This window comes from Cryptomeria japonica, chromosome 11 (assembly GCF_030272615.1).
Source record: "Cryptomeria japonica chromosome 11, Sugi_1.0, whole genome shotgun sequence".
NCBI classification, from domain to species: Eukaryota; Viridiplantae; Streptophyta; class Pinopsida; order Cupressales; family Cupressaceae; genus Cryptomeria; species Cryptomeria japonica.
Genome location: NC_081415.1, coordinates 455,931,636 through 455,954,436, shown reverse-complemented (window position 1 = coordinate 455,954,436; position 22,801 = coordinate 455,931,636). Strand labels below are relative to the sequence as shown.

General features: G+C 34.0%; 1 protein-coding gene across 2 annotated transcripts in view; it reads left to right on the top strand.

The window, feature by feature from the left end:
- Positions 1–317: 317 nt before the first annotated feature.
- The window catches only part of LOC131068211 (uncharacterized), a 34,487-nt gene continuing 12,003 nt past the window's right edge, over positions 318–22,801 (top strand). The window contains exons 1-4 of one of the 2 annotated variants that reach the window (XM_058003406.2): positions 318–1,522; positions 1,739–3,403; positions 3,551–3,601; positions 3,802–3,874. In XM_058003406.2, the coding sequence (XP_057859389.1) occupies positions 1,824–3,403; positions 3,551–3,601; positions 3,802–3,874 (1,704 nt within the window). In that variant the 5' untranslated portion in view covers positions 318–1,522; positions 1,739–1,823. Of the gene's footprint in view, positions 1,549–1,738; positions 3,404–3,550; positions 3,602–3,801; positions 3,875–22,801 lie in introns of both variants that reach the window. The other variant, XM_058003396.2, reaches the window with a different exon arrangement.

The window sequence follows — 22,801 nt, the reverse complement described above, 5'->3', positions numbered from 1 at the left end:
AAAATGTGTGAAAAAATGGTTTTTGCATGCAAAATGTCTTTCAGAGGAGAGAAGGGATTTGTGAACATCGTATATGGCGATGATGCGCTTCATGATAAATATGATGAATAACATTGATTTATTCGTATTGCCATAAACATGATATATAATAATAATAATAATAATGCATATACTGTGTTGTTGTTGCTATGCTTTATACGTGCGCTACACATTCAACATCATCATGCCGTCGACCACGTTCACTGCAGTAACCTGACACTAAGCGTGCACGCCTACCTACCTCCTCTCCCTTAAATTTCTTTTTCCTTCTTCTCTTCGTCTACCTAATAAACAAACCATGCTTAGAAAGTGAGTATGAATGAGTTATGCAAACCAAACACGCCCACCGCGACTGCGTTGACGGTTGGAATTTATGGATTGGCTTGTTTTTTGGCTTTATGCGTTGTGTTAACTGATCATCAAGCTTTCAGTTATCCTCGGGAAGGCGGCTGTCGGCCTTCAAAAGATTAAGTTGCAACAAAACATCTCGAATTCCATGGCCTCGATTCAGTGCTTTGGAAAACGGTGAGCCCTGCCTTCTGCCTTCATTCCAATTTGGTTTCCTTCTGTTTTAGCATAGTAGAGATGGGGGATGGATGAATTGGAATTGTTAGGGTTATGTGTGTGAGTGTGAGCGCACTAAAGAAGGACAGAGGGGCATGATGATGATGATTTGGTGTTGTTGGCCGTGGCTAATCTAATCTAATCTAATCGGCTTCTGAGATCGAGGAGGCGGGGCAATCTGTACCATACGTGAGTATAATTAAGGCGTCTGCCACAAACCCAACAGATTGAACCTCCCAACATAAATCCACTAAGGAAGATTTCATAATTGTGGGGTGTGGAAAGCCCAGAAACGAGTCAGGACCCAGAAGTCGTGACTTTGTCTTCTTTGTTTGGGCCGGCTATGTTTTCTTCCTCGGCCACGTTGAAAAGAATTTTGAGATGGAAAACTGAAATGGAGGACTCTTTGGACTCTAGCTTCTCATCTCGTACTGCTCTAATTCAAGTTTGTCTGTTTGTGATCATTCTGATTCACCCAGTCATGTCGCTCTTGATCTTCACAGAATTCTTCGTGTGCTGCACGAGAATCTGATCTCGTCTGCGTCGGAAATCTACTTAGAAACCAAAACCAAAACGAAATTGCTTCATAAATCTGCCCTAGTATTAGGAGAAATTGAGGCTGCTGCTGGATGTGGTGTTGGTGTCTGGAGTGAAAGCTTTGATCTTGTGCGGAAAATGTTCGGCATGGGGTTTTGTAGTCGGAAAACTGAAATTCTCTCCGGAAAAGGATGTCGGCTCTGGCAAGGCTAAAGGACAGAATTTTAAACGACTGTTCTTGCTCAATTTTGTGTGTGATTCGTTGCGATTGTAAGGGAGGGCGAACGACATGTTAGAAAAACCGAGCAAGATTATTAAGAAAGATTCACCTGCAAATTTCGAGCTTGCCGGGAGCAGGCAAAGTCCAACTTCTGTGGCTGAGGTTTCACTTTACACTACTCATGCGAGGTTTTTGAAAATTCCTTTTTATTTTTCTGTCTTAATTTTTTTGTTGTGTTATTTTATTTGTAGCCAGGTAGTTCCAGGTGTTGTCCAATTAAATGCAGCTTTCTGTGTTGTTACTGTCTCTGGTTTTACCGTTTATAAACAGAAAATAATCTTTGGCCGCTCTGTCATGGATGCTTGTGAAATGTTTCAGGTCAGAAAATCCGGGAGAAGGTGCTTTTTCCCAGCTGTTTGATAGATGTTCCAGTGCAAATTTCGTAGAAGACGGAGGGGAGTCGATGCCTTGTCCTCCTTGTCCTGAGATTCAAAGAAATTTCCAAGTTGCGTATGAGAGCTTCAACTTGGAGAAAATCGAGCGGAGAGGCCTCAATATCCTACACGCCTTGTCTTCTGGATATGCTGTGAAAAGGAATCACGATTGCATGACACGGCTCAATTCACCAGAGGAAGAAGATTTTAGTTCCAAAAGAAGTAGGTGCAACGGACCACGAGTTGAAAAGGGAGGATTTATTCACGAGAAGCACGAAAATGCGGGAGCGGCTGATCAATCAGATTCCACGGTGAAGGTCAGCAGCGGAGATTCGGATCTTACAGCCGAACGCATGGCGGAGGCCAGTTCCAGAACAACCAGTTGTTCTGATAACAATGGATGCACTCTAAATCGTCCGCCGTCATCCGCAACCGACGCCTCAGGGATCGCCATACACCAGCTATCTTTTATCGCTACAGAAAATATCCAAGTCACTTCTTCAGATTCAGGATTTCAAAAGTCAAATATTGAAGATTGCCAAACAGTGCACAGATCCGAGGGTTTTAGTCCTTCCTCGTCCAAGCTGATCACTGAAAAGGATCAAGAAGACTGGCTTGCCCTAGGACTCGGCTGCGGCCATGAAAGTCGTCAGCCCAAACATTTCTCTAACAGCCCTCACCTGGACAAGACAAAAAATCGCAAAGTTTCAACAATAAGCGGGAATGAAGATCAAAATAGAGATGATCATGGACCACTACGCCCCCAAATGCTTAATGTCGGCCATACTAGCAAATCCACTACAGTATTTCCACAATCTTCAGCCATTCCAGGCCAACTGCTTTCCCTACACAATACTAGTAATTCCTTCACTCAGCCTCCCCAGCAAGCCAACGATTTCTCCAGGTTGAACCTTTTGCAGCCGTGTACTATGCTAGATCATCAAAGATCACTAAATATTACAGAATTTCCGTCTGTAGAGCAAATGAAGTTCAACTTTGAGCGGCAACAAAATGGAGTAGCGCCTAGGCCGTCGAAAGGGGCAACGCATTGGCAAGGATTTTACGACCGCATCTCAGAGGTCGGAAACCCTATCGGCGCCGGCGCCGGTGTCTCAGAGTTTAAAATAGCAGCTTCGCATCAAGGAAAGCACGGATTTTCTCCAGGATGGAAAAGTTTCGTTGCCGGGAGTGTTGCCGCTTCCTCTCGGCAGAATCCATCAGGTGACTGTCCTACCTATTACGGCAGCCTTCCAGACGCGGATGTATTGCAGCAGGCCATTTTAGAGAAAATGCAATGCAGAGTGCAGTGGAACTCTAGAGATATGTCATCGTCATGGTATCAGCCGGAAATAAGCCATGGATCTTTAATCAGGCCAAGCGCTTCAGAACATGTTTCAGGGAAAATCCCTCGTGCTATTGGAATGGGCCCTTTGGGAGACCATCAATATCAAATGTGTGCAACTCCAGTGGAGAGAAGCATGCCGCCGGACCGTTACGGTGAATTGCAGAAGATTCCAGGTCCATCATGGACGGAAAATGTAAGAATTTTAAGGCCTCCAGGTTCCGCTCAAACTGGTGTATGGTTCACGTTGCAGGCGTTAAATGATCGGTAAGATGCTTAATTTTTGGAAAATATTGTCTGATCTGAAGCAGATTTAACTTCATTTAAAATAAATAGGCAGGATTTATTATGTTGCCGGATTATTTGGAGCGGTCTTTCTCAGGTTTAACTAATAAAAGTCGAATGCAATGACAGAAATGGAGACCGAACGTTGCCGCAGATACGAAAGAATTATTTAAGGATCAAGTAAGATAAACTGAAATGATATTGCAGTCCTTCACATTTTATTTGAGCTTAATGCAATATTTTTTAAGTTTTTTTTTGAACGCCGCAGAGTTCACGGATGTCTGTGAGACAACAAACTCAAGGCATCTAAGTTTAGGCAGTTGAGCAGAATATTATTTGATGATAATGGAAACTTACGGAATGGAACGCATGTTGTTCAGGGACGGATCAATGACAATACTTGTGGTTAAAAAGTACCTGGTGAACAAGCTGGGCCTCAATAGCGAATCAGAGGTACCGTCCATATTTATCTCCCTCTAATTTCGCACATTAGTAGGATTTTACTTTCTGCAATCCAAAACGTTCCTAAATTTAAACAATATGTTTTCAAAAGCTTTCTATTTGCATTCAATTCATTTTTTTGACTTACATGAAAGGCAAATCTTCTTCTTCTGGTATCTCGCAGTCCGCAGTTAAAAGGTTTAAATTTTAGGTTTATTTATAAAGTACATCAGTCATACAGCGAATTCGTCATGCTCGATTCATTAATGATTTGTACGAGGCATATTGTTTATACCTTTACTAAATAGAAAGATTAAAGCGCTTAAATCATCAATCGTTTCTTTACGCAAACATTTTAATCATGTCAGATCCTCCACAATAATATATTTTTATCTTGCGCTTATCAATTTTATTTTCTTTTAGTCGTCTTCCTCGTCAGATCATAATCGCGCTTCTGTGTGTCTGTAAATTTGATGAAGACTTAAAAATGTATTTTTATGTTTAAAGTAATTCTGCATGAACACGCGCACAGGATTTGACAATCCAGAAACGGAATGAAAAGAACCGTACAGTAGGAAAAATACAGAGTTTGAATTTTCCCTACAGATTAGAGGGAGCTGCAACTAGCTCGTGGCAAGCCATTATCTGGCCTGCTGCAAAATATTCTGGTGTACCATGGCATAACGGGACACAATAAAAGCATTTTACCAGGGCTTTAAACAGACTATTACAGATGTGTGATGTTTTTCAGGAAAAATAATGAATGCTTTTAAGAGTAGTGACAAATGACATCAACTTAAGGCATGTAATTGCATGCCCAGTGCAACAGGACCGAAGCTCCGATTTGGATAAAAACTCCTCCACTTAAATTTGAATAGAGAAAAAACAAAGAATTGCATAATTAGCAACGCAATTTATTTTTAAAGTTTGCCTTGTACTTTTAAACATAAAAGTTCGTTTTAAAGACTGAAACTTCTGAGCTTGCATCGCATATTTTTCAAATAAAGCCAAGGATATTTTATTTGGGCGTTCATTACAATGGCTCAAATAACCATACAATGTAAGGTTCAGATTCATTCCAGGGAGCTTGGAGTGCATACACACTGCCCCGTATGGTAGTTATTTGAGCTTCTTTGTGATGTCTAGTATTATTATTAATGTAGGTTATGATAGTAAAGAATGTAGGGAGAAGAATAGAAATTTCCAAGACATCAAACATTCAAAACATTTGAAGATCATCATTTGAATGTCATAATATTTAGTTGCGAGTAAACCTGTAAACAGTTCCAGGATAGAAAAACGATAGATGCTATGCCTTGAAGACTGAAGACAATTAGGATTGCCTGGAACAGCAGAAGAATTTTGAATTTAATTAGATTGAAAAACAACAGATGGAAGCAGTTGCAATCAATCGTTTGTGTATGATTTGAGCAGCAGATTCCAATACAGAAAACCTCGTTTAACAAAGAAGCGTTAAAAGAAACAGTAAAGAGGCGAAGTGGAAAGGCAACTTAAGGACTGTTTAGGTGGGAAGCTTGCCTCACGCAAGGTGAGAAGGCATTTGATGTCCCAGCGATTTACATTCAGCCTTTATTTTCTTCATCTACTCTTAGAACGCTTTAGAAGCTAAGTTTGACAGATTGAGAGACAAATCATCAGGAAGTAAGCAGATGTGTAGGGGAATGGCTATCTATTTCTTACAATTGTTACCAACTAAAGATTTCCAGAAATTGTAACAACTGAACAAATACAATCAAATGCAGAAATAGCAGCAAAAAAATCTACAAAACTTTCATACAATTTCTTTCTCAAATATTTAATATATAAGAAATACAATACATAAAATTATGAAATAATAATTAGAAAACCAACCATCTATTATAATGTACAAAAGATAATGATGTTTTGATGCATTCTAAAGACTGGATAGCCATTTCCAATTTATAAAGAGACTCAACTATATTATCTGTAAATCAGAAATTAAAAAAAGAAACACAGCCGAAAGCAATTTTAAAACTTTTAGTAACTCTTATCTATAGCTGTAGATATATATAAGAGATGTTATCTATGTGTACTTATTTTTTTATTAAATATATTATTCATATGTACTGTAGAGTATTTATGTATAAATGATCATATTTAGTTTACCTAAAATATATATTTTAAAATGTTAATAATGTGGTTTTGAGGTATTTATTATGGCATCTTTATGTAGATATAATATATGTATTGGAGGTTAACATTTGAATATTGTTTAGATGGTCATATTAACATATATAATAAAATTTTGGATTATAATATAAGATCATTTATTATTATTTAATGTTTTTCTTTTCAACAATTCAATTATTAAAGTTATGTGTTTTCCACAGTCCATAATGTTAGCATTAAATTCATTTCTAGATTTTTGCTCTCTAACTATTGCTTTCATCTTGATGATGGATCATGTGGTATGGTCTGAAATGTCGATGATGATAAATATGACACAGTGCAATTCAGAAATGAATAATGCTAACTCAATTATTACTCACCACCATTATTCTCAATTATAAGTTACATTAATTGATATAACTAATAATAATATTCTTAAATGCATATAAAAAGATGACAATTCTTCTTTATTTACATATATATGAAATCATTTGACCATGCATTATTATATTTTATTTCATTTTATCATTCTAAATACATAAATGATAAGGTCTAATAAATAATTTTCATGTTGATCTTTAAATACTAAAGATATTTTAGACAATTTTATTTTATCTATTTAATAAACAAGTTAGGATGAATTTCATCCTTATAACATATGCTAAAAGACAAAAAGGAAAAAATGAAAAACAAATAGAATTGAATGCTAATGACTACCATATGAAGTTACAAAGATGAATGATATTGAACCACCTTTTTACAAAAAAAAATAATAAATTAGTGAAAAAGACTCATTAGGTTATTCACAATTGTGTTATATTCTAGCCTACTTAATTTTTCATCTTTTACGTAGTCAATAAAACTATTCAATGTAATCTTGCTCCAATCAATTCAAATACCTTTTCTCCTTTTCTTTAAAATTCTATCATTGAACTTACATTTTTGCACTTATCAACCTCTTTTAAAATTTAATTTGACCATCTACATGTCCCTTTTCTCCTCTATTTTAAAATCTTACTCATTGAAATTTATGTCTTCAATTTTTGTTCACACTTAACAAACCTTTTTTTAAAATTTGAATGATCATAAATTATATTCTAAATCTACATAATTGTTGTATCAACTCGAATTACCTACAATTTTCAATGAACTCAAATATATATTAAGTTATAACATTTTATAAAGAAGTAGGAACTTTTATTGATGAGCCAAGCAAATAAATGGGTTTTAAATTTTTTCCCAATACAAAATTGATCAATTTCATCTACAAACATTGATGGTTAAGAATAATGAAATATACATGGGCATAAAGGGTAGAGAGGAACGTGATCTTGGAGAAAATGAAGGTGCGAAGTATGATAGGTAAGAAGCTATTGATAAAGATATGTGAAGCTCACTTTCTAGAAGTTTAAAACTCATTTTAGCCAACGTAATTTGACATTTACGTACATAATCATCCAGTCTCATTCTCTTCTTATTCACATTGTGCTAATCCCATGTGTGAATTTAGACTCGATATTGTATTAGAATTGAGTAACAAAGTTAATAACTAAGTCTAAAAAAAAATTAATTGAAGCAAGAGGCAAAGGATAAAACAAAGTGAGTGCATAGTACTTTGGGCTTGTTTGAAATAATCTTGCAAGAAAATTTTCATCATAAATGTAGTCTAAACATGTTGCATTAAAAGGAAAAAAATGAATTAATGGGCCACCATTACCAACACATTGTAAAACTATGTGCCACAAATTCTTTTGGTAGACATTTAGACAAACATGTTATGTACCAATAAATAATGCTATAACTCATTTTTTATTTTCTTTGTAAGAGACTCTTACAAATCATTAAGATAAATTATGATTTTTAAAAATCACTCATGATGGTGGTTAAAATTTTGGGTTGTGTAGGAGTGATTAAGGGAAAAGTGAGATAAATTTTGAGAGTATATGAATAGATAGTGAAGGAATGGTGGAAAGAAAAGGTTTGTCTATAGTGAAAGGGAGAATATAAATAGGTTAAAACACAAGTCTTATATGGCTATTACTAGGTATATAAATAGTTGTGGAAGTAGGAAACAATTAAAAAACATTGGGGGAGGGAGAAGAAGGATCATAGGAGGGGTACAAGTACACTGCATATATGAATTTAAAAGACAAACTATAGATTGAATCTAAAGGATTTTAAAGGATTTATAACATATAACATACCATATAGGGATATTGTGTATCATTAATGATTTTTACAATGGGATTTTATGCATCCATGGTATGTGTAAAGATTGAAGAAGGTGTAATGGATTGATCATGTGGATTTAGCATCATTCTTAAATGAGTTAAATAAATATCGAAATCATGATATTATTTTGCTTCATGTATTCGTAAGCCATGTGTTTGCTTATGTTGTTTAATGGGATATGTAAATGAGTTATCATTATAATAATACACAACATAGTTCTCAAAAGACACATTATGAGAATGAATAATTTAGTCCACATAAGTGTCATTATAGATATCTAAAAAAATGTATCATAGTAAAGATACATAAATCCATAATAACTTATAAAGGATGGCCACTAGAGGTTGAAAGATTAGAATCACTATTCAAGCCCACTCTAGGAGCAATGCTAAAATAATCTATGGAAGTACATTGTGAAGAATGAAATGATGTATAATATGCTAGAAGCACGGTTGTTGTTGCACCAAAAGATCGACCTGTTAATGCTTGATACAACCGTGAGATTTAATGAATCCATGAGAGCCGGTTAAGCCATGTCGCAAACTCAAGCACTACACTGCATAGAACAAGGAGACCAAGGGCTCATGCCTTGCAACAATTCCCTCTCGAGCACAAACGAAGGATTTGAACCTATGACCTAGGTTATGATACCACTTGTTAGAAACATGGTTGCAGTTGCACCAAAAGATTGACATGTTAATGCTCAATACAATTGTGAGATTTAATGAATCCACGAGAGGTAGTTAAGCCATGTCGCAAACCTGATCATGGTGCTACACAACACAAAGAGACCAAGGGCACACATCTTGCAACATAATATATGTGAGATGAATCAAACAAGTGCCTTGCTTTACTAATTAAAGAATCTATAAAGGCATTTATGAAGGCAACTCTTGATGTATAGAGTTGTATTGTGAAGATAAAAATGATCTAATGTGTATTTGATTACAACCTCATTTCCCCTACATAAATTTATCATTAATTTTTTGATAACATATGTCTTATAGAAATAACATGAACCCAATCGTTATGAAACAATAAATCATTAATAATATCATGTGAGGTAGAGGATAAACAATGTTTATTAATTAAGAAAGCATGACGAAGATCCTCATTAGAAAATCCATAAAGGTACCATGGCTTCAAGGATATAGAGGAAGGAATATCATAGTGTATATATTAGGAATATCATCATTATTAAGTGTAAGAACATAATTAACTATGAAGTGGCAGGAGAATAAGGAGGTCTAGGAGGAAATCTCTGACGGTGGGATGGTGCCCTTTTTGGAGAGACTCCATGGGACCATTCTGCCCTAGTTACTGAAAGCTTTGTCAAAGGATGGAATAAGGGTGTGTTGGCTGCTTATGGTGCAGAGTTTCAAGTTGACGAAACCCTGGTTGCCATTGTTATTGGTTTGGTTATGAAAGGCGGGAAATTATATAGAGACGAGAAGTCAGGTGAGGAGGCCATTGCTGCTTTCTTTGATAAGGAAAAGGAGTGATAGAGGGTTTCGAAAATGGCAGACGATGGCTACAATAGGAAAGATTTGAATTCCCTCTGGTCTGATATGGCAGAATTCATCATGAGGTATATCACCCTTGATGGTAGATATGCTAGTATTTTCTCATATCATTTTACTATCTTAAACCATTTTAGGCATGGTAGAATTATCTCCATCCCCTTCTATTTGGTTTCGTCCTTGGAGAATAGTTTAGTCAAACATGTTGAAACCCATGATAACCTAGTGCTTCATGAAGGGCTTATCATGTTAATCATGGAATACGCCAAAGCTCATGAAGTGAAACCCTCCCCCAAGGATAAAATCGGTATTTACTCCTCTAACCCTAATGTGCAGTTTTCTTTTGACACGGAGATGGATGAGGATGACAGTTGTACTGCCATGGATTGGTGTGACATCAAGGATTCAGAGGACCTTGAGTATAGATCGGAGAAATAAGGGGAGCTTATGGTGACTCCGGGAACTAACAGTAGTAGGAAAACCAATCCTCCAAGGTGGGCGACAAGTAAGTTCAAATCGAGTAGCAGGAAAATGCAAGACCTGGAGGTCCCGACCAAAAAGAAAATGAAATTAACCAATTCAAGTGAGTCCAAAGACTTGGACCACGAGATTAGGTTGGACATCCCCATCAATGTGGATAATGAGAAACAAGGGAATGCAAATAAGGAGAATGAAGGCGAGAAAAATGAGGAGAAGGTGCTGGAAAACCTGTTTTTGGAGGTCACTAGAAGTCGGGATAACTGCTGGAAGTGGGTGGATAAGGAAATTGGAACCCTAAAAGATGGGATTACGAGAATTATTGAAACTTTCACGGATTCCCTTGGGCCCAGTAAAACTGAGAAGATCATGAGCATGATCTAGAAGATATCTCAGGATGTTGAAACTATGAATATCTTCTACGAGCATAGAATTGATAAACTAGAAGAGTATGTGAATGATATCAAGGAAAGCCTAAATAATATGGTGGAAATAAACAGGGAGGCGATGAATAATAGTGCTGATGGTTTGGAGAAAATCAATTCTATGATGGCCGACTATAGAACCAGACCCATGGCTGGTGAATTTTCCTTGGGGGAAAAACATAAAAAGAATGCTTCGGAGGGTGGCTAGAGTGCTATTGGAGGGAAGACTAGTTCAGGTCCCTGCACTAGGACCAGGAGCTGGAGCCAGAGCCAGGACTAGGGAGCCTCTAGAGTCATCATGAAGGATTTGGAGAAAATCAACAAGAAGATTATCCAGAAGAATAATGAATTGGTGCACTCTCCCAGTTGAGTGCTTTGTCATGTTCTCTTTTTGGCTTTGTTTGTTTTGTTTTTTGGCGTTCGGTCTGTGTGGGGTGTTTCCCCTGTTTCTCTTAGGTTTTTTGTATGGTTGGCTATTGGCCTTGGTCTGTAAAACTCTGGGTTTCAGGTCCCTGTAAAACCTGTTTATCTTTATAAAAAGCATAATTAACCACGAAAAAAGATGGAACATTATTATCATGGGATAAATCACTATATTATTGGGAAACTTCACTATAATAATGAGATGTTCTTACAATCAAAATACTATTGTATGACAAAAAAAAAGTATCATCATTATGAATCATATTGAAAAAATAATGACTTTATTTAGGATGAAAGAGGTGCGCATGCCTAAGATATAGTATGAAATGCATAAAGGTGATTGATAATATACAAACTATGAAAGAGAAAAGTTTCTACCTGCAAAGCAAACAAATGGACAAATATATTTGAAAATCAATTGTAAAATTAGGAGAATCCTAGATAAAGAACTTAGAAAAAATTAAAAAAAATGTATCTCAAAGGATAGTTGTTGTTGAAGTTATAGACCTTCACCATTGAAATGTGAGAGAAAACACAACCTAAAATTAATTTAGATAGTTTGATTTTATGATAAAATTCTAAACTAATCATATAATTCGAGATTGTAAATTGAGATTGAAAATAAGATTTGGTAATCTAAGTATGCTAAAAGGGAATTAGGGTGTACTTGGAAAGTGCACCAACATTGAATTTAATCCTTGAGAGGCTACGATATATAGTTAACTAAAATTTTGAATTGGGTTAATAATTAACGACTCAAGATTAATAAAATTTGAGATTTTTAGGGCCAAGATATAGATTGTGCTATGAAATCATCCTTGGACATGTGCACCATGCAATTTAATACAATGTACAATTTTCCTTCAGCACTTGTACAAATTGTTTGCTTGGATGTATATTTGTGTTTCAGAAATGGTGGTGGTAAGAAGTATGTCTGGGAGCCTACTATGTATACATATGAGAGTGATTGAATTTCTTGATGATAGTTAGGCTACTAGATTGATTCAACATAATTGAAGCAAACAAACATGGTATGTTAAATGTTGATGTAAATTGAGGCCTCTACAAATTGATTCTATTATGCGTGTAATTGAAAATGATTTTCTCATACAATTTAGAAATGAATGTGTCTTAAGATAATGTATATAAGTGTAGAACCTTAAACATGAATTAAAATCATTTAAAACCTACCTACACTCAAATAATTATAAAAGAGACCTCCTTATGGACATAAACACATACCCTAAAATCATGGTTTAAGGCCGATTATTAAAGGGTTTCGGGTCCCTTCAAACCCTATTTTTACTGCAGTAAAAACCATATATCTTATAATCATAGATTAATAATATTCACATAAAATAATATAAAAATAAAAATATCAGTACACTATTTTTTCTAGAATATTATGATTTAACATTTATTATTTTATAAAAATAATTATTTAAAATATAAAAAATTATAATATACCATCGCTATATTATATCAAAGAAGTATGATAGGTTAATACATTCAAATAAATTTCAACTTTCAAGAAATATTTCTATTTAGAATATAAATAAAATTTAAAAGAAATTTTGATTAGATATAAATATTTTTTAAAAATAATATGATTCTTGTTTAAAGGGGGAAAAATGCTTTTGCCTAGAAGCAATTAACAGTGAGATCACAAATGTTGATTAAACGTTCAACAATAACCCCCAACAAGGTTTGAACCTTGAAGACAAGAACAACAACAACACAACTTAACCATTACACCATGCGGCCAATATTAACAATTAATATATGATTCCTTGTTATGGCTATATCTTTTTAAATAAATATATGATAATAAAAGGACCAATTTATTTTGAATTTAATTAAAGTATTTCCTCCATGCTCATATAAATTTGACATAAAAAAATTGTTTATCATGCTTCCTATTTTTTAGTTTATTTTTTCACATTTTATTTATGGTGTTAAATAAAAACCTGAGATTATTTGGACGAGGGTCCTAGTTTGAGAAGCCTAATCCCTCATCTCCATGGTACATAGGTCGTGTCACACCAGTGTCATCAATCACATTAAAAAGTTTACCTTATGCATTAGATGTTATAAGGGGCTGAGTTTTAGTATTTTATAATGAATTCATATTTATTATAAATTTTAATATACAATATAATCTAGATATAACTATTTTATTTAGTTAAGAATTATTTTATTTTATTTTAAGTTTATTTTACTCTATATATATTTGAATACATAAATTTTAATGTTTAGTTAAGCATTACTTCATTTTATCTAGATTGTTTACTTTATTTTTATTTGAAGAGTTATTTTAGTTTTGTATGTAACTTTTACTTTTAACTTTTTGAAAAAGTTACCATTCATTATTTCTATAAATATAATATATACTTATTAATTATCTTTTAGGAGTTTATTTGTATGCATTGATATCTATTTTAATAAATTTATGTCTTTATATTTAAAAATAAATAATAACTTTTTTTCTACTTTTTAAATTAGTTTATATTTATATTTTATTATTTATAGAGTAAAATAAATATATATTTGGTTTGTTTTATGTTTATTTGTTTTGTTTCTATATTTGATTATGTTCACTATATTTTTTTGTTTTATTGTTTTAGTTTTTAAAAAAATATTTCTTGATTGTTATGTCTTGATGTCAAAATATGTGAGTATAGAGTGTTATAGGGAGTGGCTCTTTGTGACACATACAATGTTGGCATTTTTGATGATTATATTATTTTTGTCATTGTTGACAAAGAGGGAGAAGTATAAATTTTGAATGTTTTGATGTATACTTTCATGTTATTTCTGTTAAGAAGTAGTATACATTGTATTTTCTGCAAAAGGGATAGTGTATATGCTTAGGGGGAGTAATTTTGATTATGGCATATTTTTGTTGTAAAACACTTAGATGTCAAAATTTTCCTAAGTGTTGCCATCAATGCCAAAGGGGGAGTGGCTCTTTGTGACACATACAATGTTGGCATTTTTGATGATTATGTTGTGATTGTCATTGATGGACACACACTTGCATTAAGATCACTTTTGTATGTATAAGTTAAAGCTCAATCGGTATTTGTTCCCAACCGGTATGATGCATTATAGTCCTTAGACTATTGGTGTTTTGCATAAAATGATTACCGATCTGAAGCGGTATGTTGACCCCAAGCGGTTCGAGGATCTCAAGCGGTACGAAGGATCAAAGTGACAGAACACATATTTCCCAGTCTTCATTTTGTCAAACCGGCGACCAGTATTTTCCTTAAACTGTTATTTTGTATGAACCGGTAATACTTTGTGATGAGTTACCAATCGACATTTTGTGATGAGTTACCATCCACGGATTTTTTGACGGTGCCGACACTTCAACGATGCTTTTTGTGTCGTGTTACAAAATATATCTAGATGCATTGAACCTAGGAAATTGTAATGTAATCCTATTGGACCGACATGAAATCAGATTCCTTTATAAGGACATCATGTCTAGGGTTTTTGCGGTTGCTAGGGTTTAAGGTGGTTGATGAGTTGGAGAGAGTGTGAATGTGTAGAAGACTGAAGCAATGCTGGAATGCATTAGGAACAAGCTATCAAGGATGTAACCAAGCAATCTGTGCTATTAGCTAGATCACTCACTTGTTGATTACTCACATCTTCGACAAGTATGAAGCTCTTAACCGAGTAGGCCCAAAAGCCTTTTGTAAATCCTCTAACAAGGTGGTTCACATTTGTGGATCTAAAATCCTCTAGCAAGGTAGTCTTTAATTGGACTTATCTCCTAGCAGAGATTGAGATTCCTAACAGGATTTGTTTTGGTAAAGAACATTGTATGACCTTAACCAGTTTGGTTCCTATTCTGCAGATAGTTACTTGTGAGTTCCATCTCACTTTGGTTTTTCCCATTTGCGTTTCCATGTCAAAATCTCATGTTATGGTGTTTGTGCTTTTGTGGGTGAATGCATTATTAGCTATATGGTTTGCATACGTGCTAACCGGTTTGTCTGCTAAACTGTTTTACCGGTTTGCTGGTAGTCTAGTAAAGTGTTTAAGTATAGTGATTTTTGGTATACTAATTCATCCCCCCCTCTTAGTATTCATCATACAACGTAGGTGGGAGGGATTGAGGCTAGTTGGAGGGGTCTCAAGATATTGTCTTTAAGGAATATGTCATATAGGAATATTATGCCCTACTTTGGATATGTTGTTCATGACACTATGTTGTAGTGCTTGTAGTCTCCAATTTTTTTTATAGGATTTAGATGGTTGGAGAAACAAGAGGTAGAGGCTCAAAGTAGTGAAGGAAGAACTATAAGAGAGGTTAATCATAGAGAAAGGCTTTTGTTGTCCAAATTATGCTTCAATTGTATTCCCTTTTTTTTAGAAAAGTTTAAAGCAAGGAGTGAAAACGGATTGGGTATGGTGGGAACACATATGGAAATGTAGATGTTATGGAGTAGATAGGATGAGTATCTGGAATAATCCTTCCCAAATGTAGGGTTTTATTAGAAAGTAGATTTATAGATGATGCCTATTCTCTAGGTTTTCATCATGGTACTTATCCAAGACACCATAGGTATGATTTTCACCATTAGACAATGTTTTCTTTTTACTTTTTCAATAATTTCTTGTATTGGTAGATAGAGAGAGAATAGATATGAGATTTGATGTAGGATATGTAGGCTCAATTTACAATGAGGGGTGAGGATATGGAGTAAGGAATCAAATGTTTGTTTTCATTGGTGTGGTGATAGCATGGACCTTAGTAAATAATTTTTTGAAATGAAAATCGCTTATTAGTCTCATGCTTATATATTTTAATAGAAATATTTGTTCTTGGATTCTCCAATATGCTTGACATGGTACCATTGAATAGCTTAGACATTGTAAGATGTTGCCAAGGGTGATGGAAGGTAGGGTAGATGGAGGGTGATGGGAATTAGATGAAGGTTGGGATCAAAACAAGTGGACGAAAAAATAAGATGAAGAATTTGTGGAGAAATCGCATGGGATCAAGGGGAACTTGGTCAAAAGCTGCACATGCCACATGATTGATGCTAAAATTTGGGATTATGATGCAATATTCTGCTTGTCTAGATTTTTAAATGTTTATATTTAAATGGGGGAGAACTACAAGTTTTGATTTTGGAATGTAGGGACTCAAAATGTATTTGGGATGTTTAGGACAAGGATTCTTGGACTTAGATGAATGGTTTGGGGATCAAGATAGGAGATAGGGGTTCTTTGATTTTGGGTGGGGATTAGCTTTTGATTGTGTAAATTTGGATGCATCCCTTTCCTTTTTGACCCACCTTGTTTTTGTGCTTTCTTTTTTAGCTTCCTTGGCCTTTTTGAATTGTTTTTCTTCAAGGATCTGAGTTTTCTTAAGTACTACTTGTTGGTGTTGCTACATGGTGATCCTTAGATTCTTGTGGATTCTTTTCTTTATATACTTGTGCATCCAAATTGCTTCCAAATATGATGGTATGGCCTTATGGGGATGTATGATCTTGACATCCCATGAATTGGAATAAGTCCAATGATGTACATTTTTTATGTCATGTTGGTAATCTTAGTCAATGGATAACTAAGGCTAGTGAAAGGATTTGTTGTGGTGGCGATAAGAGTGACTAATTTGATGAATAAATAGACAACACAAATTATTGATTGGAGTGAAGAGAGGTACCTATTTAGATGGTGGATGAAGTTCCCTAGCATTTGTGAGAGCTTTACCAATGTCTTTTTGATGAGATCTTTACCAATGTCTTTTTGATGAGATCTATAGCCAAAGCCTTGTAATCTTGGTTTTTTGTTGATTTTTGTGGGTTCCATGATGCCTTTTTCATGAAGGCCTTAACCCTTGCCTTGATAGTGCAAGATATAACAAATCAAATCTATGATAAAATACTTGTTTCTTTAGAAACAAGCCACAAATAAATTTTTGGATGGTTGAGTAGTGGTGGTTGTAATTTCCTTAGTGTTGAGAAAAATAAATTAGATGAAAATAGTGGAACCAAGATGATAGGATTGTGGTTTAGGGATGTGTTTTATGGGGATGAATTGATATATTTAGAGGGTATTCATGATATCATGAAATGGGTTAGTGGACCTAGATGCGTGGCTCATGATTTAGGCATAAATATTCTTCGTCACACTTTGGAACAAGCTCTTGATATATTTGCATTTGTTTGGATGATCAGAAGGCCCATTACCATTTTGCATAGCTAACAATTAGTACATAGATGGACTCTTTGAGTTGTGGACACAAATGGGGAAGCATTGTGGACATTTATGGATATGGGTTTAATGTATTTGAGGGATTTAATGGATGGTATTAAATGAGAGGTATTGCAACATTCCATACCTTAGATTGTGCAAGTTATGGGTTAGGAATATTTAGAATAGCCCTTATATGAAATTCATGAAGGTGATGTTTGATTGGTGGTACAGTTGATGTGATGTGTTTGATTGTAAAGGTTTTGAGGATGGATTTATACAGGAGGGGATGCTACAGGGCATTTGCGTGAGGTGGCCGGATGTGAGTAATGGATGTGTCTTGAAGGGATTGGGAAAGATCGGTGTTTCCATTGTCAAATATACCATAAGAATGACCAGCAAATATGCATTTAGGTTTATTGAAATGGCTTGTGATAGTTGGTTAAATATGTCTATGCATTATTGATGGTTTATGTTTGGTTGTTTGGAGCTTGTGCAAAGCTTTCTTAGGGCAATATTATTTAAGGACTCTTAATTGAATTGATCTTTGGTCCACAAGATTCTCATTAATTTCACAAGGTAATATATTCATTTTTAATTTGGTGATGACATGATTAATCAAAATAAAATAGTCTTAATTAAAGAATTGGGTTGGGATGAATGATGAGTTGATTTGGGTTTAGTTTTAGGAGTTGATATCAAATTATTTGGTTTTAGGTTTATTAAAACTCAAATTTTAGATAAGTTTGGGTTTTTGGTATTGGTTTGGATGTGATTAGGGTTGGTTTGGGTGGATGAAAAAGGGATCAAGACCTTAAGATGACATGAATTGATTGATAATTTATATTTTGGATAAGCTGTGTTCATAAGAAAGATTTGAGTTTTGATGACTAATGAAAAATAATATTCCTAAGTAAGGATTGGATTTGAAAGTAGATTTTAGGAAAGTTCCTAGGCATGATACATTTGTGATGGTATTGTGTGATCTTAGGGTCTTGATCTTTATTTCTAGTTTTTATTTGGATAGGTGAGTATTATGGTTAAATTGGAAGATTTGGATTAGGACGAATGGATGAGAGTTGATTACATTACCTAGGATATTATATTTTTCTATTTTGTCATGGATTACTTAGGTTGTTGGATTAGGATTTGTGATTAGGTATAAGATTATGATCCATAATTTTAATGGGTGGATTTCAGTTAAGATGATTGATTGAGATGGATGGATTTGATTATAATTAGGATGAGGCTTTCAACCGGTTTGTAAGAGGGTTTTCCTAATTTTAATTTTGGTTTCTCCAAAGGTTGTATTTGATTATATGTTTGATGGATAATTATATTAGGATAGTTTATGATGATTAAGGATTCGATTTGAGATTGGAATTTGAGGTTTAGTGATGAATTAGATTTTGGATTAAAGGTTATGGATTTCAACCTTTTATTGATAATTCAATTTTAGGATTTTGAATTTGATTCAAAGGTTGGAGGTTGATTTTGGATGGTTATTGGTTGCAAATGTTTTTGTTTTGACTTTAAGGGGTGATTACGAGGTTTGACAAGAAAATACACCAAACAATTGAGCAACATAAGTTCTTCAAGTAGGAGTGTGAGTGATTGTAAGATCACCAATATGCCTTATTTAGTTGTGGAGTATGGGGCATATGATGAGGCAACCATCATTATTTTATTGAATCCAAGATCACTCAACGTGAAGATGGGAGAAAATACATGCCCAACAAACCAATTTCTAGGGCCAGGAGGTAAAAAATATTTAAGAGATCATCGCTTATTGGTGCATTATAACGGGAAACAAAACCAATAGGTCTGCTCTAGGATGTATAGTTGATTTATAAGGGATATCTTCATGCAAGACGACAACCCATTCCCTTCCTTCAGTTTGCAATGTATGAATTTCTTGTAAACTTAGACTACAATAACAAATTACCTTCTAATGGGAGAGTATTTTGATTCTCTACTAAAGTTGTATATCTTGTCCAACATGAGGGTTAAAGTAATCTTCTTGGTGATGAAATTTAAGGTAAACCTACTAGAGGAAAGAAAATGCAAGTGATTTCGATCTTTAAGATTGCCTTGTAGTGTAAGGAGAGCATATATGATTTGTTTTTGTTGGGATTAAAAATAATAAAAGAGAACAAAATGATATTTTTGATCTTCAAGATCCTTTTGGTGTAAGGAGAGAGATGATACATACCACATTTCCCTCACAAACAAAACAAAATGTTTATATTCCTTGGAAAATAAAATGTGCAACTAAATTTAGTGGAGAAATGATAGTGACAAGTAGTTTTACAACAAAAATGTATGCAATTTCTCAAAGAAGTCTTGGACTAGAAGGAAGTTATAAGAATATGGGGTTAGGGTCCAATTTATGACTATTTAAATGTGCAAACCATACAAAATGGTAATATTTTGGATACAAAACAAATATAATTACTAGAGAGAAAAAAAGTTGAACCTAAAGATTAGATAATTGAAAGAGACAAAAATACCAAAAGATGATCCTTGCACTTACCAAATTTTACTTGTAGATGTACCAAAGTAAATATATATGCCATCCTATGAAAAGCATAAACGCCAAAGTAGGGAAAACATTCCAACTGGGTGGTGTACACAACATAATGCATGAAAAATATGACCAAAAATCAAATAGTTGCAAGTTTGTAGTAAAAAAAGATAGAGGGAAGGTAGATAAGAAAGATTAGAAGATAGAAGTAATGAGAAAGGAAGAGAAAATGAGGCCCAAAACATTGGAAAAGATGATGTTAAGGATAGGATGAAGAAAGTCAAAAATTGGAAAGGAGAAATGTCACTTTTTGGCAAAATTCCAATTTGTGATGCAGAACCACCAAAGTACAGTGGAGACAGAAAGAACTATAAAAAAATGCAAGACAAGGGCTAGAGCTGCAAGAAAATGCAAGAATGAAAATTAGGTTAAGAAGGTAAGCCCTTACAATTTTTTTTTAGAAAGGTGTCAAAATATTTAGAAATGAGGGAGAGAATGATGTTCAGATTATTGGCTTGAGCATTCCTAGAACAACTAAAAAAAATACCAAATCTAGGGTATAAATGCCAATCTGTGATGTAAAAAAGATGATGTGTGAGGTATAGGTGCTAAAGTAGAGAAAATGCACCAATATGGAGCATATTTGTCAACTTGTGAAATAGAAATAACAACTAGGGTTGTATTTGCCAAACTAAGAGCTTGTGATGAAAAACTCAACAAAACTCAACAAAAAGTTATGTGGCTCCTATTGGGCATGCCAAAATGTGATAAAGAAAATGTAGAATATAAAACAAGGACTAATTTCATCATAAACTTCTTATTACACACAAAATATGTGCATTGTTATGCTCCAATGGATTTGTTCTTGAGATGTTGAGACATGGTTGTAGAAATTGGTAACATGACTTCACACTTCATGAGGTTCTTAAAAATAGCTTCCAGGAGTTGCTATCTATTTATAGATTATATGTATGGTTGATCAAGGGTTGAGATTTATTTGAAAGATTATGGATTAGGTTGATTGAGAGAATTGAGAGAATGAGAAGCCTCTAAGTATTCACCTTGTGAACTTAGCACACTTGAAAAAATCCAATATTAAGGAAATTTGGATGGTTAAGAATATCTTGGAAATGACTAAAACGATAAATTAATTAAAAAAATGATTGAGATTCATCTAATTAATTCTAAGAAGATGGTTGGGAAGTTTATTAAATAGTTAGATTTGCTTAATTAATGCTGGAAGTGGATAACATCAAGTGTGATTAGGATGTAGACAATTTTAGTTTTCTACACAAAGTCTATACTTGAATCTATCTACAGACCACTTCGTACTTGCAATGACATGTAAACCTATGTATTTTTTGCATGGCTTTTTACCTAAGTTTGCCATACTCTACATATTAATCTGTACCTTCCCACATCTCATTATCTTTGGCCAAAAATACATCCCCTTGTTGGTGTAATATTTATTCTAATATTGCACATAATAACTTAAGTAAATTAGGGAGCCTTTATTAGTTATCTATCTTATCATCTAAGACATGGTAAATCTTTTCTTTCCATTCCTATATTATAGGACATTTTTCTCATGAATATCTCTTCTTAAAGATATTTCCTTTTTTGACATTCTTTATCTATAGGACATTTTCTCTCATGGATATCTTTTCTAAAGTTTATTTCCATTTTAGGGGATAATTTTGCTTAGGTACACTTTTCTTTTTGACTCCTTGTGCACAAAATTCCATGCCACTATTCTAGTTGGTAGTTTCTATCTTGTGCACTATATTTGTGTGTATAATCTTCTTAAGTTGATTAATTCTATCCTAAATCATTTGAGATTTATTTATTTATCACACACTTTCTCTAATTCTAACTCTATAGGGAATGTGATTGTTAAAATTATGTGGCCCAACTAGTACCACCATTTTCATTAAAGGATTCAAGTTCTGACATAGTATCAGAGTGTAACAGGTTTGAACAGTGGTTTAGTATAGTTGCTTAGTTTACACTGAAAGTTATTTACATTCAAGAAAGAAAATTATCTTTGTTTCTGTCTATTCTTGAGGGAAATATATTGGTAGGTAGAAGTCAAATACCTATGAAGGAAACTATGGAGGAAGATGTGAACATCCATCTTTGCATGCAAGCTTTATTTCTAGAATGCTCTATCTTTGCATATTCTCATTCATTTTTGCATGTCTTATCTTTTCTCCCATCTTTTAAAGGGTTTTTTTTTTAAATTGTTAGTGCTAATCAAACACTACATGATAAATTTCTAAATAAAGGGAAATTTTGGGGTATTGTAATCAATGGAATTCAACAAAGTTCCATTGTTGAGGGCTTAATAAATAAGAAAAATTAGGAATTTTTATTATTTGATTTTCAAACTCCACGATTCCTCTAACCAACATCCAATAGGGGCTAGGTGCTTTTTAATTTTTGGATTTATCCCAATCGAAGGGTATCTCAATGGCTATCCACTTTAGAGTATGAGTTTACAAAGCAAATCTTCATAATTCAGACGATCAAATTCTACATCCAAAGAATGGGTACTTTTATATTCAACCCAATTCAATTGAGTAGTGCAAACTATGTACCGAGTATAATTTTGATCATTTCAGAGTATCATGGAGGTACTCGTGCAATAGTTTCTGACTTTGATCTTAATCCTATTGCAATGTGTCAATTCGTTTACAGTTCTTCATCAACAGATGTAGTTCTACTTTCCAAGTTTAGAAATTTCTAGTTAGGAGTTTTGTTCCCAATGGGTTTTCTCCTTTCCATCTATTTGTAAATGGGTACCTAATCTTGCCTTGTTTTCGAGATCGATCCTTCTTTTTTAGCTTGAGTATGTAGGCTTCATAATTGCAAGTTTAAGGGGGGTGTTGGAGTAATATTTATTCTAATATTACACATAACAATTTAAGTTAATTATGGAGTCTTTATCAGTTGTCAATATTATCATCGTTGA